This window comes from Grampus griseus (genome assembly GCF_964374135.1).
Source record: "Grampus griseus genome assembly, chromosome: 7".
NCBI classification, from domain to species: domain Eukaryota; kingdom Metazoa; phylum Chordata; class Mammalia; order Artiodactyla; family Delphinidae; genus Grampus; species Grampus griseus.
In genome coordinates, this window is record NC_139001.1 from 58,442,422 (window position 1) to 58,454,826 (window position 12,405).

The following is a 12,405-nucleotide window of genomic DNA, read 5'->3' on the forward strand; positions in this document are numbered from 1 at the left end:
TTATTGGCTTAGATTTGTTTTCCCAACCAATTGTCTAATTATTAAGACTAAGGTCCTCATATTTTGATTTTTGTTTTTAATTCTTAAGACTTAGCACATTGTTATGTATAAGCAAGCTTTCTTTAAGTGGGGAACTTACGTTTAGCAAGGCATATTGTGGTCTGCATATGTTGAGGAGGTGACAGTTTATGCATTGATTGTATAGTGGTAGAGGATGGAAAGAACTTAAGTAAAATAGGCCCATCTTGACCACATACCCTCTTATTTCCAAGTAAACTCTAGACATACAATTTGGAATATCAAGTTTTGCATGACAGGTAGTTTATAAAGTACCGCTGTGAAGCCTGTACACTTAAATACATCACGTGTTTTAAAATCTATTTCTGTATAGCTAGGGATGCTTCGCTTCTGAAAGCTGAATATAACCCAAATTTAAGTAGTAATATAGCAAAGCAGTTCACTGAAGTGCTGAATTTTCAAAGTATATTTTTATTTCTGAAGTCTTTTCCAGTTAGATTAAGCATCCTAAAAGTATGGATTTGTCTGTCTTACTCAAATCTTTATGGAATAAGGTAGGATTTGAATGAATGAATTAATGAGTAAGTTGGTCAATCTTCAGTCCATTTATAATTGAAAATAGCCAACTCATTTCTGCCAAATCATACCAAGAAATAAATATGATGCAGAGTGTTCAATACCACGTGGATAGTCAAATGTATCTCACCAAGTCTGTATTTTGACTGGCTCTCAGTAAAGAGGTACACAAATTTTAAAAGTCACAGCTTTAATATGAGCATTGACATTTTGCATTCACTTAGTGAACACATTTTATAATAGAAATGATTTATTTAATAACTAAAAATACATTTTTTGGTCATTTTATTTGCTGTTACCTCAAAGTATACTGGAGTCAATCAAGCGAGTTTGGGGCTGGAAATTCTGTGAAAGAGTGTGTAATAGAGGGTTAAGAGAGAGAGCTAAGAGAGATATCAACATTTATGTGGTGGTTAGAGCAAGGAAAGGAATAGCCTGAGAAGAAATGGCCAGAGAAAATAGAAGAAAATCAGGAGAATGCAGTTGAAATGAAAGAGACGTCGTCAGTGCTCTGAAGTTAGATGCTACTGAGAGGTGATTCAAGATTCCTGAAGAATGGCTGTTTGATTTAGCATCATGAAGGCAAATCATTGGTGTTCTTTTTGAGATCGATTTCTGATAGCCTGGTGGGGGCACACTCCAAACTGTTGTGGGTTAAGTTTTGTATAGGAAGTAAAGAAGTGGCGAGAGCAGGAATGGCTTGGAGCCAAGAAGTTTGGCTGGAAAGGGAATTGATGTCTGAGGGTGACTGACCTGACTGATTTAACATAGAATCTTAAGCCTCCTTAAATATTGATGGGAAAGTATTGATGGAAATGGTGGTGGTACAAATATAGGAGAGAGAGAGGCATAATAGATTGAGGTCTCAGGAAATACAAAGAACAGTCTGCGGAGCAAACTTCCTTGGAAGGGGATAAGATCCAGAGCAGAGATAGTAGAGATTGGACATAAATAGTAGAAGGTAATGCTTTCCAGTTTACTGCTGGCAAGAAGGAAAGATTGGGTAAAAACAAAAAGGGGGTTTGGTATTCCAAGGTGACATGCATTTTCTCTGTGAAGTGAGAAAGATTAGGTCTCCTGGGTAGCAGGAGGGAAGAGGAAAGATCGGAAATGTGAGAGAAGTCAAGAAGGTTTGAAAAAGGTGCTTTATTGGGAAAGGAAACATTGCAGGATTGCTGGGTGAAGAATCTTTGTGATGGAATCCAGTCTGAGCCTAGCTTATGGTTAAATTTCTCTTATAACACATTGTTTAATAATGAGACTTTATTATAGTTAGTATTATTTTCAGTCACCATTTTTATATGTATATAAAGAAATGTACAGATATAAAATAATTTTCATGATTATGGTGGTTTTCTCCCTGTGGCTAGTCACTGCAAAACCAAAATTTTAACTAAAATTTGTGTAAGTTTTTCTACAAGTTAAACTTGTTTATTGTGTTTAAAAAAGAATGACTTTTTAAAATGACTTGTTTTTATGAACAATGCATGTTCATTATAAAAAGTTTAAGCAAGACAAAACTGATAAAGAAGATTTAAAAATTACTCAACACCTCCTTGCCTAGGAATTACTTTTATTAGCATTTGGTCTGTGTTATTAAAAGAGAGAAACAGTTTTATTAAAATGTGATCATTAATGTATATACTGTTTTAAATAGAATACTATATTTAGTTGGAAAGAAAGAAAAAGAACTGAAGTAATACAGAAGAAATTAATGATTCTGTACCAGTTGGTTGACCAACTTGAGGTTGGTCAATTTTTGTTTCAGTGTTTGTTTATGCTGGCATACTTAGAATGTGAAACTTCGAAAGTGGCTATGATTTCTAAGTGGGCCACCTTCTTGACAGAATCTCTTTTAAAGGCCTTGACAGTTAGAATCTCTTTCAAAGACTGAGAAATCTTATGGTGTTTTACCTTGTATAATTAATCTACTCAGAGTATATATAGAGAGGAATATTTTCAAAACCAGAATGAGCTTAACAATGCTAAAATTTAGCTCTTTCGTACTCTTCAGTTATAAGAAATAAGAGAAGAGGTCCATGTTTACATCCTTGAGTCATAGTATTCTCATCTCTGGTATATGGAAGAAATAGACTCTAATGGAAAGGGACATAACTATTATAAAATATTTCTCAAAGAACTACTCTTTGCCAGAAGCAATGATCATCTTTCTCTAGGAGAAAGGAGAATACTCCTTTCTTCTTGAAACATTTTCTTTCCCCTACTCCTGGAAGAGCATATTCCTTGTTTTTCACTGACTTTGTCACCACTTCGTAGTCTCTTTTGCCAAATCCTTCCCTATCAGACACCTGAGTTTTTAGTGCTCTCTCTGATGTCATCCAGCCCATAACTTTAAACACATCTGATAATTCCCAATTTTGTATCTCCAGTCATGACCTTCCAAACTACATCTAGTCCATTCTATCATATATTCTCAGTACAAACATTCTCATCTTCTCTACAGCAGCAATTTTATTTCAGGTTACCACTCATCTGCACCACTGCAACTACCCCCTAACTTAGTCTTTCTGCCATCACTCTTGTCCCCTCCCTTAAAGTCTGTTCTTTTGAGAGTAACCAAAGTGGCTTCTTTAAGTCATAAATCATATATCATCATCCTACTTTCCCTTTATTTAAAGCTCCCTAATCAATGGCTTCCCATTATAGCTAGAATAAAATCCAAACATCCATGGCTTACAAATGTTTGTGAACTGCTTTACTTCTCCAACTTAAACTTTATTTACTATCCTCTGCTGTGGTTCACCCACACTGACCTTATTTCTACTTCTTAGAACTCTCTTCCTTCAGGTCTTCTCATTACTCCCTCATTCTGGCCATTCTATTCTCAGCTCCAATACCGTCTCCTCAGAGAGGCTTCTCTGACTATCCTAGTACAAGTATTGCCCAGCAAATGTAAATTGATACAGCCACTATGGAGAACAGTATGGAGGTTCCTTAAAAAACTAAAAATAGAACTACCATATGACCCAGCAATCCCACTACTGGGCATATACCCTGAGAAAACCATGATTCAAAAAGAGTCATGTACTACAGTGTTCATTGCAGCACTATTTATAATAGCTAGGACATGGAAGCAACTTAAATGTCCATCAACAAATGAATGGATAAAGAAGACGTGGCACATATATACAATGGAATATTACTCAGCCATAAAAAGAAACGAAACTGAGTTATTTGTAGTGAGGTGGATGGACCTAGAGTCTGTCATACAGAATGAGGTAAGTCAGAAAGAGAAAAACAAATACCGTATGCTAACATATATATATGGAATCTAAAAAAACGGTACTGATGAACCTAATGGCAGGGCAGGAATAAGGACACAGACGTAGAGAACGACTTGAGGACACGGTAGGGAAGGGGAAGCTGGGATGAAGTGAGAGCGTAGCATGGACATATATACACTACCAAATGTTAAATAGATAGCTAGTGGGAAGCTGCTGCATAGCACAGGGAGATCAGCTCAGTGCTTTGTGACCACCTAGAGGGGTGGGATAGGGAGAGTGGGAGGGAGGGAGACACAAGAGGGAGGGGATATGGGGATATATGTATACATATAGCTGATTCACTTTGTTGTACAGCAGAAACTAACACAACATTGTAAAGCAATTATAGTCCAATAAAGATAAAAAAAAAAGTTTGCCTAGCGATGCCACCCCCTCCCCCCAGCACACACATGCTCTATCACATTATCCTATTTTATATGGAATAGTACCAAAATAGTTTTTAAAAATCAGATGACATCCCACCACCAAAATGACCATAGTTAATATTCTCAGACATTTCTTGATTTTACAAAAAAAAAATTGTGATCTCACATTTTTGACTTAATTTATTTAAATAGGAAATGTTTTCACTAATGTAAGTGGGAAATTGCCAAAATTGAAGATAATGAAAATAAATACAATGAAAACTACATATTTAATTTTTTAGCCTTTAGAAGCTCTGAGGCTGAGGCCTGTTCTGTTGATAAAAAGTTATCAAAAAAAAGTTATCAACATTTATAAATTTATAAATGTTAAACATTAAAGATCAATGGCATCAAACCAACATTTTCTCCTTGACATAGTCAGGACTAAACGAGAATTGAAAGAGAAATAACTTTCTCATCAAGCAATTCAGTATGATATAGTCTTCAAGATGACTCTAGTCATCTTCTTTATCAGTAAAGTATTTCCCCCAAAAGGGAATTGTGATAATAATTGTAACATTTATGATACTAATTGTTTTAGTTAATGTGAAGTTGAAATAAATAACTTTTGCCATGGACTAGGGTAAAAATGTTGTGGTGAACTAGTAAGAATTAGTGGGGGGAAAACCTGTAAACTCACAAAGTTTATTATAAACTGTTCCAAGGTGAATTGAGTGACATGAAATGATATTATTCAAAATTAATGTTTGAGTATATTACTATGGAGTTTCTTCTAAATTACTAATTCCTACATCATAAAAAAAATAGTATATGCCCCAGTTACTGAAAGAGTTCTCTGTTAAGCACTTTACATATATTATCCAATTTAATCATACCCATCCTCTGAAAGGTAGAAATATCTTATTTTAAAGATATGATAATGAGATCCTTAGAGGTTCAGTGATTTGTCTAAGATTTTATGACCAGCAAGGCTGTTAAAGCCCTTATTCTTTTTAAAAAAAAAAAAAAAATTATTTATTTATTTGGCTGCGCCGGGTCTTAGTTGCAGCACTCGGGATCTTCATTTGCCGCACTTGGGACCTTTAGTTGTGGCATGTGGGATCCATTTCCCTGACCAGGGATCGAACCCCAGCCCCCTGCATTGGGAGCATGGAGTCCCAACCACTGGACCACCAGGGAAGTCCCTAAAGCCCTTATTCTTAACCAGTAAATCTTGTACTAAAAAAGATATGAAAGAATGTTATGATGTGAGTGTACAGTGATGTCTGTTGACCCAGGAGCATGTCTTTGGAAATTAATCTCTGATTTTTTAGTTGTAAGAAATGGGAAGTTGCCCAAATGGCCGCCAAATTTTCTGTAAGCTTACATTTTACAGCTCTTTTAGGCCCCAGTTGATCACAGGGCTATTCAGTTTTGAAGGATAACTTTAATGTTCCCTTCCGTTCATTTTTATCTTAACTTTTGGCACTATTTATTTTTAAAAATAAATTTAAGTTATTTGCATAATATGTTACCACCTCATATACAAATGAATAAAATAGGAACACTAACTTTCAGTCATAGGAACAACAACGCAATTCAGTTTCTGTTATCCACTTAATTAAAATTGAGGGCTGGGACTTCCCTGGTGGCGCAGTGGTTAAGAATCTGCCTGCCACATAGAGAATGGACTTGAGGACACGGGGAGGGGGAAAGGTAAGCTGGGACAAAGTGAGAGAGTGGCATGGACATATATACACTACCAAATGTAAAATAGATAGCTAGTGGGAAGCAGCCGCATAGCTCAGGGAGATCAGCTCCGTGCTTTGTGACCACCTAGAGGGGTGGGATAGGGAGGGTGGGAGGGAGACTCAAGAGGGAAGAGATACGGGGATGTATGTATACGTATAGCTGATTCACTTTGTTATACAGCAGAAACTAACACAACGTTGTAAAGCAATTATACTCCAATAAAGATGTTAAAAAAAAAAAAAATCCACCTGCCAGTGCAGGGGACACGGGTTCGAGCCCTGGTCCAGGAAGATCCCACATGCCTCAGAGCAACTAAGCCCGTGTGCCACAACTACTGAGCATATGTACTGGGACTGCTGAAGCCTGTGCACCGAGAGCCTGTGCTTTGCAACAAGAGAAGCCACTGCAATGAGAAGTCTGTGCACCGCAACGAAGAGTAGCCCCTGCTCACCACAACTAGAGGAAGCCCATGCAGAGCAATGAAGACCCAACACAGCCAAAAATAAATAAATCAATTAATTAAAAAAAAATAAATTTTAAAAGGAGGGCTGAAATTAAGAAATTGCCATTTAAAATCTGCTGATGCATTTACTGTAGGGATGTTGTTGAGGACATCACTATAGTTACTCATTAGCCCCTACATCAAGATGACTATATAAGAAATTTTTCATTCTAAGTGTCATAAAACGTTTTTTATTTCTATAACTGAACTGACCACGTTTCCTTTGTTGATCTGAGTGCCAGGAAACTAACTTTTATTTTCAGTTTTCCTGTTTTATTGTGCTATTTGTGTAAGTTGCCTCATCATGATAAGAAGTAAATAGTATTGTGCTTCCAGGGAAACTTTTTTCATACTTTTCAGATATTCAAAAAATTTACCTAAACCATTGTCTGTTGTGTTTACTAGTAAGATATAATGTACCTCCTCATTTCTTACTAATTTTGTTCATATGAATCAGGTACTATATAACATCGATTGTTTGCCAAGAATACTTAAGTATTATTTTAAATAGTTATATTTAATTGTAATAATTTACTTTTATAATTATTATTACCAAATATTTCCACGTTAAGATATGAACAGATTAATTATTTTAATTCTGGGGAATTATATTTAAAAAGTTTGCAACCTGTAATGAGAATGTCTTGGTTTTTTTGTATGTAAGAATGAGCTGTAGTCAGTTTTTCTCTTATCAAACTCAATCAAACTGTCATGATTCCTATGATACCTCTATCTAAAATAATAGATACTGTATGTTTGAAAGCATCTCATTTTGGGAATATAATCTAATTGGTAATTTTAATTAAATTAACTTGTTTATAAATGTGTTTATTGTTTGGTAGGTATATCATTGCATTCTGTTTATAATATTTCTTAGTATTTGTTCATTTTTGTGATACTGTTATCTGATAATTTGAGTAAATCCCAGTTGAATTATGTTGCCACATTATGTCTTCAAAAGGGCATAAAGTCAGTACACATGTTTGAGTAATGTCTGGTTGTTTTACCCTTATGTTTCCAGTTGGCAATTTGAAATTATGGCTTCAACTGCACTTTAAATATGTGATAATAACATGTGTTTCTAATAAGGGCCAGCACCATTTTGTTCAGATAGTGTGAATGGTTGTCACTCATATATGACAAATGCACCTTCATCTGCTTCTTTGATAGTCCCCTAAAAACCATACCCTCAAATCAGGCCGATGAAATTAGCTGCTGTGTAAATTGTGTGTCTGAGTGGTTCATTATCTAATCACCGTCAGAACCACAGTGATAAAGTAGATTGAAGCAGGGAAGAGGTCTGCCAGATGATTTCACCACCACCACCACCCCCCGCCCCAAATCCAGTTTCCCTTGGAAACCCTAATAGTGCAGTTTAGAACTTCAGGCTCTCATGCCTGGAATACGGTATCTTTTAACGTACCAAACCTGAAAATACCAGTAGTTCTGGAGCATAATTTTCTTTCTTTAAAGATCATAATTTTATTTATTTCAATCAGTTTTTGAAACGTTGAGGCTCTTGAATTACTGTTTTGCTGCTAGTGCCCTAAACAGTACTAAATAGGAAAAAAAATACTCTGTCCTACTTGTAAGAATTCAGAATAACTTGAATAAATTGTTAACCTTCTAGGAATCTTGGCTCACTCTAATAATGAACTTCTGTGTTATTTGTTTATTGAATTGCTTCCCTTTAATTTATTTTAGGTGCTTTTGAAGATGATGATATCACGCATGTTGAAGGAAGTGTAGATCCTATTCGAGATATAGAAATTATACATGAAGAGCTTCAGCTTAAAGATGAGGAAATGATTGGGCCTGTTATAGATAAACTAGAAAAAGTGGCTGTGAGAGGAGGAGATAAAAAACTAAAACCTGAATATGTAAGTAAAATCTACAGCTTCTTTAGATATTTGAGTTCATTTTCCTTGATTAAATTTTTAAAATAAAGCACATACAATAACTAATATTGTTATGGAATTTTAGGATTCAAGGATCATTTCTGTTAAAAAATTGTTGAGAAACCTTGTTTTCTCTTGGCAGCGAAGGATTGTGGTGACAGGCTGTTTAAGGTGTTCTTAGGAGACCATATATAGCAGTAATATTGAGTATTTTATGGTTACTATGTATATCCTCAAGTTTTGGTGTTGGAGATGTGGGGTTTTATGATGAAAACTTACTGGATTTAGATAAAGGACTGAATATGAGTTTTGTGGATTTGGAAGAAGTGATTTACATAAGGAATTGGTCTTCCACAGTGATTGACCGAATGAATGCACTGTTAAAGTAGACAGATAATTTTAATCTTTTATGGTGTGAAAACACATGTCATTGTCTTTAATATTCAAATGTGTTTTCTATCACATTGTAGTGAATAATTATTAGTAATATTGTAGGAAATGTTTCAAAATCTGTTTTGAAGCTTTTAGTTTAAGTATCATCAAATTGTCTTTTACCTTAAAAAAGCAGCCTTAATTATATATTTTCTCATTAATTAACATCTTCCACAAACTGTTCTTGATTTTTATGTTTTTTTGTTATAGGAAGAGATTTCTTTTCTTTTTAACTTTTCATGTGTTTTTAATATGTTTATTTTTTATTTTCTCATTTTTGGAAACTGATTATCTTTTTGCTTTCTCATTTATTTTTAATAAGTTTGGAAAACATACCTTTGATTAGGGAACTCTAATAGGAAGAAATCAATTACAGAATCAACCTCTAAACAGTCACACTACCAATAAATTATGGTCGAAAGTGCCTGGTCTTGGAACAGGGAGACCTGTATTGTGCTACTGATTTCCTTGAGAGTCTGGAGTGAGCCCAAGTCATTTTACTTTTCTTAACATCATAGTTACTTCACTTTTTCCCTGTTCAAATAGAATGGAGAAGGGAGAGCGATTTGTCTGAGGAAATTGTACAAGATTTAGGATGGAAAAGGGGATTTCACATGTGGGTATGAAAGATATCCCTTTCTGTAAAGGGGGAAAACGTCCTGAGACAGATGTTGGGATTGAAGGCAATTCCTTTGCCCCAAACAGCATGGTTTCTGATTAGAGTAAAGCCTTATGCAGTCATCCTTTAGTTAATTGAAACTTACTGACATCCATATATATTTCAGAAGCATTAACTGTCTTCAAAATAAATTTGTCGATCTTACTTTTACTTAAATGGGGAAAAGAGGCATCACGTTCTTCTGAAATTCTTGGGCTACCATTTCCTGGCCTTTCTTCTCAAAGAAAACTAGAATGCTGAGTGTTATTACTCCTTATTTCCCCAAACTGTGATTATTTCATCATTTTCTTTCCTAATATTAGATTCAGCTGCTTCAGAATAAATTATAGATTCATGTTTCTCAACCTTTTTTTTTAAATTATCACTGTCCCTAAGGAAAAAAATTGAATTAAATTTCAATTAATTAAATTTCTCCCTAATGAGAGAAATTAAATACTAACAAGTAAGAATTTGTTGGATAGACTTGAGCTTTGGAGGGCCACAAAACATTTTAATAACGAAGTTTTTTTTCACCCCCAAGAACCAATTTTTGCCCCTCTGGGAGTAATATTACCCCTATTGTGAATTCATGCTATAGATTATCTTGTAGCAAAGCCAATACTGGTAAGTGTGGTAAAACAGATGGCTTTTTAGAAATTTTTTTTCAGTTTGTTGTTAGCAAAAATAGGATTCTGGTTGGGTCTATAACGCAATTTGGAAAGAATTAACATCTTTACAATACAGAATCCTTCAGTGTAGGAACATCTTATATTTCTATTTATTGAGCCAAGCACTGTTGGGCACTTTTTATATATGTTATTTAAATCTCACAACATGCAAGGTATATATTATTATCTCCATGTTAAAACTGAGGAAGGCCAAGTTTCAAGAGGTTTTGTGAATTGCTCAAGATTTCATACTTAGTAAATTGTAGATCAAGTTTTTCAACCATATTAGTCCAACTACAGGGCCAATATGTTGGGTTTTTTTTTTTATGCTTTTAAAAATTGTAAAGCATTAACCTCATATGTATAGTTTAACAAATAGCTGTGATACAAATGGGAGTAAAACCTACTTGCAGGTCAAGAAATAGAATATTGTTTAGCACCCCAAAGTATCTCCATCACTTACCAGTCTTAAAACTTTCTGTCTTCCCACAGCTAACCATAATCCTGAAATTTATAATAATATCCTTATCGGTGTATGTGCCACCTGCAATGATATGAATTATTTTCCTGAGTGCAAACTTTATATAAATGGTATATAAAGTGCAAACTTTATATAAATGGTATCATGTTGTATCTATTTATATGAGCATTTTCATTCAGCATTATTTTGTACGGTTCATTTATGTTGCATTTATCTTTAATTCATTTGTTTTTCTTAATGTAAAATATTTCATTGAAAAAAAATACCATAATTTTAAGATCTGTTCTACTGTCAGTGGGCATTTGAATTTTCCCTCAAAGTTTTTTATAATCATGAGCAATGCAGCTGTGAACATTCTTTTACATCCTGATGCATGTAAGGATAAAGTCTTATATTTATTATAGAAGTCAGTAGTATATGTATATCTTCGACTTTACTACATAACACTGTTTTCCTAGTCTGTGAGAGTTTATCCTGTTGTCAGTACTTGGTATTATCAGACTTTTTCATTTTTGCAGTTTGATAGCTGTGTAATGGTATTTGGTTATGGTTCTCATTTGCAGTTCTCTAGTTATGTAAGATTGGAGACCTTTTTAAGTATTGATTGGCCCTTTAGGATTTCCTCTTTTGTGAAGTGCTTGTTCTAATTATTTTGCTCATTTTCTATTGGATCAGTGTCTTTTTCTCAATAATTTGTGAAAGTTACTTATATATTTTGGATATTAGTCATTTGCTTTGAATGGATTGCAAATATGTTCTCCAATTCTGTGGCTTTTATTTTTAATCTTTTTAATAGTATCTTTTGATGAACAGGTGTTAATTTTAAGGTTAGTGTTTTCCTGTCTTGTTTAAGAAACTTTCCTACCTTAAGGTCATCAAGATAATCTCTTGTATTCTAAAAGCATTATTGTTTTATCTTTCACACTTAGCTCACTAACCCACCTGGAAATTATTTTTTGTAAGTAGTTTAAGGCAGGCATCCAATTGGACTTTTTTCCCCCATATGGAAAACCTGTTGGTCCAGCACCACTTAAAAAAAAGACTGTCCTGGGCTTCCCTGGTGGCACAGCGGTTAAGAATCCGCCCGTCAATGCAGGGGACGCGGGTTCGAGCCCTGGTCTGGGAAGATCCCACGTGCCACGGAGCAACTAAGCCCGTGCACCACAACTACTGAGCCTACGCTCTAGAGCCCACAAGCCACAATTACTGAGCCCGCACACCACAACTGTTGAAGCCTGCACACCTAGAGCCCATGCTCTGCAACAAGAGAAGCCACCGCAATGAGAAGCCCGTACACTGCAACAAAGAGTAGCCCCTGCTCGCCACAACTAGAGAAAGCCCGTGCGCAGCGACAAAGACCCAACGCAGCCAAAAAAAAAAATAAAAAAGACTGTCCTTTCCCTACTCCAGTGAGGTGCCTCCTCTGTCATAAATCAAAGAGCTTTGGCGTCTTAGCTCTTTCCTGAGGATCGGCAGATGAGTCTAGGTAAAAGTGGCCAAGAGCAGCAGTGGGATCCCAAACCTGCTGAGGTGAAGGTGAGAAGGGAAGATGGAATGAGGGGTTAATATCCCATGGATTCTATGGTCTTATGTGTGTTCCTTACATCATTTTTATACTTTCCTCATCCCCTGCTGTCCCAGTCTCTTGTCTAGATCAGGCACAATTAAAGTGTGGTCCTCACACCAGCAGCATCACCATCACCTGGGAGCTTCTTAGAAATGCAAGCTACAGATCTACTAAATCAGAATCTCTGGGGGTGTGTTTTAACAG

The 12,405-nt window shown here is 35.4% G+C and overlaps 1 protein-coding gene across 1 annotated transcript in view; it reads left to right on the plus strand.

The window, feature by feature from the left end:
* OLA1 (Obg like ATPase 1) overlaps window positions 1–12,405 on the plus strand; it is a 167,692-nt gene that overhangs the window by 93,853 nt on the left and 61,434 nt on the right. The window contains exon 5 of the mRNA XM_082658526.1: window positions 8,202–8,377. Coding sequence (XP_082514652.1) covers window positions 8,202–8,377 — 176 coding nt within the window. The remainder of the gene's footprint in view (window positions 1–8,201; window positions 8,378–12,405) is intronic.